Source organism: Venturia canescens, chromosome 11 (genome assembly GCF_019457755.1).
Source record: "Venturia canescens isolate UGA chromosome 11, ASM1945775v1, whole genome shotgun sequence".
Lineage (NCBI taxonomy): Eukaryota > Metazoa > Arthropoda > Insecta > Hymenoptera > Ichneumonidae > Venturia > Venturia canescens.
Genome location: NC_057431.1, coordinates 10353509 through 10366053, shown reverse-complemented (window position 1 = coordinate 10366053; position 12545 = coordinate 10353509). Strand labels below are relative to the sequence as shown.

Here is a 12545-nt window from a genome sequence, read left to right as displayed (position 1 = left end):
CTTTGTCATTATTCGTTCGAGCAGGGAAAAGAGGCTTGAAATGAAAAATCTGCGACACCGAATTTTCTTTTCTCCACATTTCGTCTTTATAAATAATATAAAAAAAAAACAATTGTTTACAGCGATTCACATTGATTGTTATGTACATAAGCTTTGAGTGAGTATTTTTCTGTCTTTTGTTAATTTCATTTTTGTCTTTGTGTACGTTAAATATTGTGTTCATCGGACTGAGGCTTTTCCGTTTCTGCTGCATGAGGTGTAAATGTTTGGACGTTTTTCCTCCCTTTTTTCAGGCCCTTCAGTACTGGTATCCCTTCGAGCTGGCCTGGTAGGAGTTTGGTCCTTGGTACGAGCCAGCGGTGCCAGCGTTGCCTCGGCCGCCTGGGAAGCGCACGGAGTGTGAAATTTATTCGAAAAAGGTTACAAAAATTTCCATTTTTATCACTCGAATTCGATGAATTTATAAATTTCACTCAAAATTCATGTTTTGTTTTTTTTTTATTTTTATTTTTTTTCCATTTCCAAATTAATCAGTTCCAATTTATTTAAAATTAACGTGAAGAAATATTGGACGTTTCAGCTAATCGAAAACGGGAGAAAATGTTCAAAGGATTTCCGCTCACCGCCTCCGAAACCGGAGCCACGCCCGCCCCCGCCTTGACCAGCCCCTTCACCGGAGTACGAGCCATCCTGGTTCTCGCCTCGCGCCTCAGCAGCGAGTGACAATTCGACGCCTCTTTGAATTTCCGGTGGAATTGGCGGAGGGGTCGGTAAATGGGCACCCTCGGCGTGGAAACCGTCCGCGTCGGCGGTGTACGTGACCGTGTACTGGACTCCGTCGGGTCCTGTGTAAGAGTACGAGCCGCTCACGGATTCCGTGTCGCCTGGAAATGATTTTTTTTTTTTTTTTTAAGTGAACATTTTTTTCTCATGAAATTTTCGAAACTGATTTTTTTTTTTTTTTTTTTTTTTTTTTCATTTTTTATCTGGCAAAGTTTGTTCGGATTGTTTGACAGAAAATTTCGATAATTGGAACAATTGTCAAGGAATTATTGGGGAAAATTATTCAGTCTTGACTCGCCTTGAGTTTGCCCGGTTTCCTGGGCACTTATGCCATTTCCGGTTTCGTAACTGAAGCGGTAATTTCCGTCGCCGTTGTTTTCACTGTCGAAGGAGACGATCGGGATCGGCGGGCCTCCGGAGCCACCCCCCTGGCCGCCTGGACGTCCTCCTCCGCCTCCGCCACCACCTTAAAGAGACAAAAAAGCGATGAAAATTACTCAATCAGCCATGGAAAGAAAAAAAGAAAAAATAAAAAATTACCGACGTAAAAAAAATGGTGCAAATTAAAATTTGCAAATTGCTTCCTCAAGATGATCAAGATGCACGGTGCTCAAAGCTTACTCCATGAGGTGCTATATTTTTCATTTTGGCTTCCTCATAGAGGAAGCAATTTGCAAATTTTAATTTGCAGCATTTTTTTTTGTGTACAAGGAAATAATGTATTACCTTCTTTTACAAACTTTAATTTATCTTTGTTTAAATTTATAAAAAAAAAAACTAAATGACGAACCATCAGAAAAAACAGTTTGCAACTTTCAATTTTCATCGTTTTTCTATTTACATTGAAATTAAATAATTCCGACAACTTTGCTGGAAAGTATGGAGGAAGTACAGACTTATACACAATATCTTAGAAAATTTCGAAAAATTGAAGGGGTTAGACGATTTTTTGAAAAACTCATATTTTCGTTAAATTCAAAAAATCATAAAATTTCAACCGCTCGACCGGTATTCCCCAAATTCGATACCAACCTTCCTGTTATGATAGTCTATTTATAAAAAAAAAAATTATCAATAAATCTTAAAATTTTCGAAAGTTGGAGCGTCGACACCTTTTTTATGAAAATTTCAAAACGTCAGATTCGTAATTTTTTACAATATTTGGGACATATTGAGCACATTGACATTGAAAACTGGAAAAAAGAAATTTTCATCATCGCATAGCCTCCTCTGTGAGGAAGGAAAACGTAAAAACGTGAGAAAAAATTGGAAAAGTTGTAAATAAAAGTGCGAGAAAAATGGAGAAATTGGAAAAAAATGAATTTATAAAAAACATTCATATTTCAATGGGAAAGAAAATTTCAAATGAAATATTCATTTTCACAGATGGAAATCGGTACTTGGCAATCCAGCGGAACCTCCGGGTCTCCCTCCAGGACCCCCCGGACCTCCGAATCCACCTCCTGGTCGTCCTGGCCCACCGCCTCCAGGTCTATTCGGTCCAGAGATTAATCCACCGCCCCCGGCTCCGGCTGCACTTCCAGGAGGCAGATAAGTATTTTCGAGCCTCGCAGCGTAGCAGGTTCCCACGATGGCCATCACCGTGAGCGCGTAGTGCTGAAAAATGTTGTTTTTACAAAATTCAATATTTTTCGATTTTACGATTGACATCGAATTTTTTATTCGATCCAGCGAAAGCGTGGATTTCTTATTCCCCCGAATTTTCATCGGTGCCTAATGACAAAAAAATTGGCAGGAAAACCGACTTTTCTTGAATAAAAATTGAAGAAATAAACATTTTTTGAAAGTTTATTTCTTCTTCGAAAAAAACAAAAGATTTTTTCCCTTCCAAAGAAAAAATTCACCCGGGAAATGAGCGAGAAACGCGAGAAAAATTCCTACCGATCCCATTTTTAAATCTCCTCGATTTTGGAAAAGAGCGAAAGAAAATTTTATTTTTCTGCTTGATTTTAACTTCCCCCCTGGAATTTGTGCACTTGGGAACGTTCCTGAGGGTAATTGTGAATCTATCGTCGATGTGCCGGTTCCTTATATACTTCTTGAGAGTCTACTATGATGTATATACCGAAGGAATCGTCTTCCCCCCACCATTCGTACCCACAGACACGTGCTCTGATCTTCTCAACATTTTACGACGACGTTGAAGTTCGTGTCTTTGGAACGCAACCAATTTTTATTCCCTCTTTCCATTTTAATTTATTATTATTATTTTAATTACAAACGTTTTCTCGAATTCTCAATTATTTTCGAGAGCGAACAATTTTGAAGATGTTCTTGTGTTTCTTAAATTTCCTCTCAACGAAATGCTCAAAATTGAGAAAGAAAAATCCATTTGAAAATTATCTGAATTCATTGTAGCTGAATTGAATTTTGTTAGACAATTGAATCTCATTAAAAACGAATTTGCGAGGGGAATTATTTTGAGAAATGAAAAAATTGTAGGTGGAGACAAAAAATTTGGATAGTTCATTCCGAGGAGTTGTTGTTTCAACGCCAATTTAGAAGATTGCAAAAAATGTAATGAGCGAAAGGCTTCAAAAAATTCTTTCTCAAAAAAGTGTGAAAAATTCATCAGGTTAATTTGCTTTAAATTTTCTTAACTTTGAGCAATGCAAGGGTTTCGTTGGCAGCTCAAAAAGCGTTTTCATTTGCCCGCTAGAGTGGAAGAGAAAAAATGATAAAATGCAAAAATTCTTTGGAAAAACGTGGCAAGAATAAATATCGTAAAGCTGCGTGGCCAATGGGACCGGGAAAAATGTTGGCCATCGTTAAGGCCTCCCGTTCTCGTTTTGAAGTACGCGGAGGATCCGCGCCGAGGCAAAAAGAAACGAGTAAAAAAATGAAATAGAAAAAAATTATTGCGTAACCAGCAGACGATACAGATCCTCTCGGCAAGATGCTGCTTTTTCTCCTCGGTGTTGGAGCGTGAAGGTCGGCCAATCGGGTCACATGAAAGTGGGAAACGCGAGCTTCGAGAGCGCTGCTCGCGATCTCCTCGTCTCACCCAGCGGCAGGTCGTGTGCTCTCGGATATTTGCTCCGCGAGTGTCTCGAAAGAGCTCTTTTGGCGCCTTCGACATAAACGCTACATGATTTCTCGATCGCATCCTTCCACTTTGTGCATTCGTCGTTTCGTTCAAAACCAACCAAATTTCGATTTTAAAAAATTCTTTTTTTTCCTTCAAAAACAATTTTTCGTTATTTCTGTTTCCACTTCAGCGATTTTTTTCCAAGACTTTAGTTCCAATTTTTCACTCCATTTCGATACTCCATTCGAACTCTTTTTTTCACTATTTCATTCAATTTCGATTTTTCTTTGCCTCGGATTCGTCGAGTCTTTTTTTCCCCAACAAAAATGACGACTTTCATGAAAATCGAAATAATTGCTCTCGTCGGTTTACTGTGAACAATGAATGTTTTGAAATTTTTCAAATAAAGTAGAAAATGAATAGAGAATTTTCGTAATTTTTTAAAGAAAATCCAACGAATGTCAAGTCCAAAGAAAAATTTGAATTTTACATCAGAACGAACGAAATAATAAAAAATTGAGAACGATAGAAAAAAAAACGATCAAGTCGGATATAAAACGGTGAAAAATGGTTACAAAATAATCGAATACAAAAAAGTTTCAGTTCCATCCTCACGACAAAAGTAATGAAAAAAAAAAAATCATTCATTTTTCCTCATTTCAATAGAAAACCTCCATGCGAATTACAGAAATAAATATTTCTCGATACGTAGATACGGATCTCTGCAAATCCATGGGGGCCCACTACAGCATGGACGAACGCATCAATTTATATTTAGAATCGAAAAAAATAAAATAAATAAATCGATATACATGGATCCGCATGTGCGGGTATTGAACAATTCGCACGTTAATTAATTCATCGTGAGTCGAAGTTAGCGAAAGCCTTATGAGTCTATAATGTTACCTCAGAAGTATATGCGGGCATTAAAATTGCGTAACGAGTTCGGGTCACGAAGAAGATCAGAAAATCTTGTACATTATTATTAAAGCGCGTAATCCCTGCAGATGCACATTGCACGCACACACACGTGGGCATATGCGCTCTTAATTTAATCAAAGCAGACCGAACAGCCGAAAGGGGAACGTGGAGGAGGGGGGAGAAGGAAGATGATGCATTTGAGTGAATGTGACCTCACTGACGTTATTCCATTGTAATAATAAAGTGAAAGAAAGGGAGAGAGAGAAAACACATTGTTTAAAGGTCTCAAGACGATCTGTATCGATTTTCCTTTCATAGAATTCGTTTTCAGGTCGCCTGTACCTCGACACGTGCATCCGGAAATGATTTTCTCGTGATTTTTCAATTTCTAATGATAAATTAAATTTTTTTAATTGTTACGTTACGTTTTAGGGGTTTTTTTTTTAAATTTTGGTAATAAATGAATTTTTTTGAATGATTTTCGCGGTCGTGTGATCATTTTCTTCATCGATAATGAAAAATTTCGAACACTTTTCTTTGCTCCTCTTTGGAGACTCTGGAGACGATAAAAAAGGGGGACAAAATAAATTAGAGAATCGAAAATGATTTTCATGCTTTCGAATGATTTTTTGCTGCTTTTTGTGATCTTAAGTGGGAAAAAATGAAACAGCAAATTTTTTGGCGAGGCCTCCGAGGAGTGGCACTTTTACGAGGCTTGGAGGGGAAAAAAGTGGTGAGCAGATCGAGGGAAGGTGAAACGAGATGACAATGCAGGCCCGACAATGAGCACGGTGCTTTGCTTTCTAAATATTTTCTCAAATGAAAATCTACACATTTTGTAGAATATTAAATGTTCTCATTTGTGATCTGTGGATGAAGAGGCGCGAACGAAGGAAAAAATATCGCAGAATAAAGGCCCAGCCCTTCGACTCTCGTCCATGCACTACGGAGCGCTTTGCAATCTCAACATTAATCTACGCCACGTTTGAACTCACGCTCGTGTTATGCCAGAGGTGAAATAATAATACGAATCTGTGATGTACGAGCAGCAGAGAAATCGGCCACGTTTATCAAACGTTCGAACTTAAAATTCTGGCTGTTGCATAAAATTATAAATTATTGATTATTGGAACGTTAATTCTGTCGATTTCACGCTGATTTTCAAGTCTCAATCGTTGCTTTGGAAGAATTACGTTAAATCGGTGCTTTCGTTGTCCCTGAACAATGAATTTTTTCGATTTTTCATATTTTTTGAGAGAATTTCTTAATTTTTTTCTAAAAAAAATTCTTTCTGTATAGAAATTGATGGATTTTTTGGAAATTCGGAAAAACAGTTGCCGAGTACGACGAAAAGTTGCGAAAAAGCGACACTTTCTGTACAGTTTTTTGCAAATTCTTAAAAAAATTTACATGGTTGATGAACAAATTGTTTTGCAAATTTTGTCATTTCTCGGTGAAAGTACACAAACGATGGTTTTGAAATAAGCAATTGAATTGGATGAAAAATTTTGGCTCGTAAATCCCGCGCCCATTTCTCGAGGATCGTTACAATTCTTCGGCAGACGTTAACGATATTTCAAGTGGTTGGAGAATCCTCGGTCTCTCAATGTGGTGCAAGAAAGCATAACTCGCTCGGAGGGCAGATCACGAAGCGATAACGTTTGATACTGCGCGGAGTGGTAATTTCCAATGAGATTTCTTGAGATTCCATTTTTTTCTCAACTATTTTTTCCCACTCTTCCCCATCAGAATATTACGTAACGAGATCGTTTACTGACGATTTCTATTACGAAATCAAAATTATTTATCGAATTTATTCTAATGTGCCCCTTCAATAGACTCCCTGAAAAATAACTCCTCCCATCAAATGAAAACTGTAAAGAACCTCGAGACTGCGAGCCACCCTCAAAACGAGAATAAAATATTTCGATCTTCCGTCCAGAAAAAACTGAAAATTCAAATTGTTTGAATTCTTCCAATCAATTTTTTCGCACTTTTCCTTTCAATTTTTTCATCAATATTTTTTCCTATTTTCACTCATTCGTTCGACTCGAATTTCGAAGAGCCTGCCACGATAAACGTTACAGTTTTGCAGCGCTATTGGCCGTGCATAGGATCGCGGCCGAGAGGTCCGGGGATTGAGAATAGCCGCCGAGAAGTGAAATAAAACGCGGTCTCCGTAAGCACGCGCGTGGCTGCATACAAACGTGTGCAATTGCGGAAGCATTTCACTCATCTCGTTGCGAGAATAGCGTTGAAATGAAGACACACGTGGATTTCAAAGGTGCGAGAGGCGGAAAGTTACTCGTTCAATGTGATTTTCCCCATTCGTTGTTGTCGTTTTTCTCCATTTTCAATTTTTTTATTCCAGTCTTTTCTACGAGCGAGCAGAATTTATTGATTTCGCTCTCCCCACGACGTCTCATCAAGAGTCATCTTCTTTAACGAAATCCACCGACGTACGATCTTCGCTTTGCGTGCGCGAAACGCGTTTCGAAATAACCAGCGAGATTCGTAGTTTGAAATACTGAAAAAAATGAACAAATATGTTCGATAAATAAACGAGACAAAACGAGATGCGAACTAATGAGAATAAAATTGTATAAGAAAACATTTGTGCTTGGAAAAAGTGTTGGGAAATTGAGAATTTGAAGTGAAAAAGTAACATTTTTAAAAATAAAATGTGAAAACAAAAATCTGCTCTAAAACGAAAGCAGAAGTCAGACAAATTTCAAATAAAACGAAGGCAAAAATTAGAGAAAGAGAAAACTGCGAGAGCAAAAAGTTATAAATGAAAAAAAAAATTAAAGAATCGCAAAAATGAGAAATAAAAATGAAAGAAAAATGTGTGCGGTGTTGGTTAAAAGTTCTCGCAACGCCAGGGGAATATTCTCGTTTTTTTTCTCTTGATCATGCCGAACATTTGACGCAACGCATCGAGGACGATTTAGTAGGCGCATCGAGGATTATAAACGGAGAGAGGGTTGACGCAACTCGAATAACTCCGCCACTGATGTCTCATAACGAAATTCTTCGATGATTCCTCGGGCTTTTTTCATCTCTTCCTCCCCTCACGGTGTGTGATCTTTGATTTATAATTGGCAGCTCGATTCCTAGAAGAGAAATGAGAGCGTTACTTAAAGCAATTGTGAAATGTGACGGAGGAACGAAAAATCTCATTTGTTTATCGAATCGACAAGGCTCGCAGTTCCTGGTGAGCTTTCGGACCTTTTTGGTCCACTTCCATCGAAATCTCTCACCAAATTTCCTCTCCCCGGTTCCTTGACTCCGAATCGATAGATTTTTTCAATTTTTCCAAATTTTTCTCCTCCATCGTGATTTTTCATATCGATTTTCATCATTTTTCCCATGCCAATCGAACTCGAGGCCCAACTCCGATGTTTTGGCCCTCCTCCATAAGAATCTCCATCAGAAACCTCGTCTTTGCTCCCAATCGCATAATCATCTGCATAATGATTTGTAATAAATACTTTTACTGATACGGATTCAGTGCGATGAATGGGAAGACTCTCTCGTCCGTGTCCTCCATAACTCTGCTCCTCCTGACCTTTATACGAGAAGCAGATTCATATTTTCAAAGATTTTTTTCACACAAACGTTAGCATTCACATATATATGTAAAATAAGTATAACTCGCCCGAGATTGCCTCGGTACCTCGGAGGATCTTGAGCTTCGAGAATACTCTAACGAGACAAGCACGAAATCTCTCTAATGCTACGTCGCTAGACTAAATATAACAAAGTCCATGGGTCGTTCCATTCTCAGGTGGATCGAGAGGCTTCCTGTCGTTCGATCCAGCAACTCACAATCTTTTTCAAATTTCCATTTCTCATGGTGGGAAGAGAAAAATTTTGGAAACGAGAGAAATTCCTTTGATTTTCTTTATGCTGTTCTGGAAAAATCCACAATTTTTCCGAGTCTTCATTTCGAGTGCTCGGGGAGCGAGGATAATTATTTCAGACAAAATGATGTTCCTTCAACTGGCTTTTCCAACGGATTGGCGCAGGATCGAGTTCACGGTTTTTTATCCAAATTTTATCCGGTCATCCTTGGAGACGAAAATTTGCAAAAAATCCTCCAAATTCCTGGCATCAAATTCGTTTTTTTTTCTATTTTTTCGCACGGTAGAACGAAGCTTCCGATTGCTTCTCAAGCTGGAAAAAAAATTAGGGGGAATTATAAAAATCAATTTTTCCTCCAAAATGATGTTTTTGAATAATACTTGCTCCAATTTCCCTTTTTTCTTCTAAAATCCATGAAATCCCGGTTTGAGGAGAACTTTATCGACCCTGAGAACACGAAAGACGCTCGAGACGGTCGTAGAACGCGGAAATAACGTTTACTCGTGAATAATTGTCGTCGCGATTGGCAATAGCGTCAGTCCAATGAGTTTGTCACTCGAGACATCGTGAGAAACTCTTTCGAGTACGAGAATTTATCGAAATTTCACAGATTTCAAGCGGAATTTATTATTTTTAGGAAATTTACATTTTTGCCTGTCAAAATATGTCGAAATCCATTTTTTAATGGCAATCATCCTAATTATTGTTGATTAAGGAAGACGCCAAAGATATTTTCAAGGATTTCTCAAAAAGGATACAAAAAAATGTTCGAAAAATCTGGTACTGTATAAAAATTTCGATAAATTCAAAATGGTTTTGGACAGATTTGGTACATCGCTTCGACCACCTTCCAAAAGTCGAGTTGTTGAGCAGGTTTGAGTTTTCGAACGATTTCCTTGAAGGACTCCATCTCAAAATCGTTTTTGAGGTAAAAATTCTCAAATACTTGAACAAAATATGTTTTGATTTATTGTCTTAATGTTAGATCGTTAATAATAATAAAGATACTAGACACTTTAGTAACTACTTTAACTTTAGTTAAACTTTAGTAAGTATTGAAGTAGTTAAGTAGTTAAAGAAAAGATAACAAAGAAAAAGTAACGTAATAAAGAAAAGGACTTAAAGTATTGCTATTCACAAAGATGAACAAATGTTCGATGAACTTCGAAGCTCGTTCGGCCGATTTTTCGTTCCCACTCACAAGTCCATCATCATTTCTTCAATCTCATCGGAGTTGAGCATTTCCTCGATTTTCAAAGGCTCCATTTTTGTCTTCGAGCGTGACGGTGTATTGGCGCCGTTACGCGACGGCGTGCCTGCCGCTCGTGACGACGGCGTTGACGCTCCTCTTTCCGCTGCTTTTGGCTTCGGCGTCGCACCACCCTTTTCATTGACGTTTTGCGCGCTCTCACCACCTCCCATCGCTTTTGTTATTATTTCGCGACTTTGGCTGAAATAGGAATTCGGATGGAGGATCGGGCGCTCTGGAAGAGCCTTGTGCGATACCTCGAAACATTTCGTACACGCCAATTTGTATTCGCCCTCCTTCGACAGCTCTGCTGCTTCGCTCACAGCTGAAAAAGATTTATTTTTACATTTTTTACCCAAATTATGACGACTTTATGTGAATTTTCTCTTTCGAAATACTAAAATTTATGTCGAACTTTCCGAAATGTAAATTTTTTATTGAAAAATGCGAAAAACGAATTTTTCATGGCGCAAATGGGGACTCGGAATTACCTGAAGCAGGAAAACCGAATGCTGTGAGTTTTTTCTTGAGCTCATCAGTGCTCATGTGCTTGAAAGGGCATCCGTGTTTTTCTCCGGGTCCGGGAGTGCTGCTGAGAATTTTGTTGCAACCGTAGGGAGTGTAGCTCGTTCTTCTGCCCTCTTTTCCGTAGTAATGTCTGATGTCGTATGCATAACTTTTATCGAATTTGTCGAGATCGATTTTTTTAGTGAATTCGGTGCGCCAGAATCTGAGAGCATCTTCGAGGGTGACTCCGATTCCTTTGATGAAAAGTCCGTACTGCATACGACCCATATTTTTCAAATGGTGATCAGTTTTCACGACCTCATGGAGAACTCTCATGCAAACGGGGTACGAAATTTTGGATAACTCGTCGAGACTCTCGAGCGGCACCGCAGTTGTAGACCAGACGACTTTGGCCATGTCCGAAAAAACGTTTGGCAACATTTTCAGAAATGAGGCCAAACGGTCGTCCTCTTCCACGTGTTTCATGATCGCCAAAGATGTCTGAAAATCAAAAATCCAAGCGTTATTCGCTTCAATTATTTTAATAGTTAAATCGCAGCCTTTCCTTCGATCCACTGTTTCAATAATGTTGCCATCAAGTTTCCTCTCGCTGCTTGCGAGAGGAATTAACTCACCTCCAAGTATCGATTGAGCGTGGCTTTGAATTCGGAAACAAAGAGAGAGACTAGTTCGGACAGTGGTATATAAGCGTAGCCTTTGTGAAGATAAACTTTACGCGTTCTTATCAAATCTGGGACTTTCTCGAAAGGAACTTTATAGAATTCTGTGTGTTCGACAGCTGAAACTCTGGCAGTTGAGTGAAAAAGATTGTCTCGCAAGGATTCTTTTTCTTCCTGTGTTATCTGAAAATCCAAAAAATCAATTGAAATATGAGAAGGGGAAAGAAAAATTGAATAAAAATAATTGACCACTCACGGCTTGATAGTCGAAGCCGTTCAGACTCAACAGTTTGACGATCCCCTCTTTGTTCAACGACGTGAATCTCATTTTGAAATATTCCACTTCCATGTTGACAAACCATCTGTGATTGTCGCTGTTCTGACAGTACGCCAATGCCAAGATAAAGTGAGAAATGTGGTCGCGTCTCCTCGCCTGCAACTCTACTTCGCTGTGCGACGCACATCCTTGACCGTTCAACAGTTTTGCTGGATAATTGAAACCGTCCTTTCGAAAGGTGTTCAACAATGCCAATTTTTTGTCTTCCAACGTTTTCAGGTCTCCTCTTTGGGATATCGATTCGACGAGCGTCAAGACTGAAAAAATTAAGAAAACGCGTTGCAATATGTATGCGGCTGCAGGTTTTTGTTGTTAAATTAATATTTTTCCAACTAACAGACAAGTTTTTACATGAATTTGATTTTTTCAAATCGAATCCTCGAATATTCTTTTTTTTGGGATTGTGATTCGCTAAAAATTGAATTTCTGTAATGAATTACAAATCGCATATTATTTATTGTAAGACTCGAATTTCTTCGAATTTGTATTTTGAACTCGATCTGCTTAACGAAACGGATCTACTTTTATAATAATTTAAAATTGTTCGAAACATTCGAAATCGAAAAAATAACCTCAGATCAGAATAGATGTAAAGAAGAAAAATGAAAATCTTTAGTTGCGACATAAGACGATAATAATAAATATTGAAGGACAGTAATGAATGGTGAAAAATTTTCGTTTTTTAACCACCTTGACGCCTTTCTAGGCCTAAATCCTGAAACTCCTTGAAGCTTATCAATTCGCGAGGTGGATTTTGATAAAATTGAATATCGTGCGGATAAAGTTCGCGGAGACCGTCGTCTTCTTGTTTGATGGCAATACGCCGGGGCTTTTTATATTCCATGATGATAATTATTGAATTACTGAAGAGTGTGAAAAAATTTGAGAAAACAAAAGAATACTATCTCACGACATACAAAAAAGATCGGAAAGCAATCGCAATAACAATGTTGTTGTCATTTCGCGCCAGAATTAGGAAAACTTTCAGAGAATCGCGGGCGGTGGCGCCATCGGTTGGCGCGTGCGCGTCATCGGACGGCGCTGTGGCGAACTACGCTTGAAAAAGCGTATTGTCGCGTTCGCTTCTGCGCATCAGAGCGTTGCTTTTGATGCGCAGAATCCGCGATATTTCCGCGCACAAAGAGCGGGCTTGTG

At 38.6% G+C, this 12545-nt stretch overlaps 2 protein-coding genes across 2 annotated transcripts; both read right to left on the bottom strand.

The window, feature by feature from the left end:
* Positions 1–68: 68 nt before the first annotated feature.
* LOC122417995 (pupal cuticle protein 20-like) lies at positions 69–2949 on the bottom strand. Its single transcript, XM_043431963.1, has 5 exons — positions 2686–2949; positions 2184–2400; positions 1082–1249; positions 624–884; positions 69–381 (listed from the first exon to the last, which is right to left on the bottom strand). The coding sequence occupies exons 1-5, from the start codon at positions 2692–2694 to the stop codon at positions 299–301; spliced, it is 738 nt and encodes a 245-aa protein (XP_043287898.1). The 5' UTR covers positions 2695–2949; the 3' UTR covers positions 69–298.
* A 6617-nt stretch (positions 2950–9566) lies between these two features.
* Positions 9567–12391, bottom strand: LOC122418255 (DNA primase large subunit-like). Its single transcript, XM_043432382.1, has 5 exons — positions 12081–12391; positions 11310–11647; positions 11009–11236; positions 10358–10874; positions 9567–10191 (listed from the first exon to the last, which is right to left on the bottom strand). Exons 1-5 carry the CDS (start codon positions 12232–12234, stop codon positions 9815–9817), a joined length of 1614 nt encoding a protein of 537 aa, XP_043288317.1. The 5' UTR covers positions 12235–12391; the 3' UTR covers positions 9567–9814.
* Positions 12392–12545: the final 154 nt, after the last annotated feature.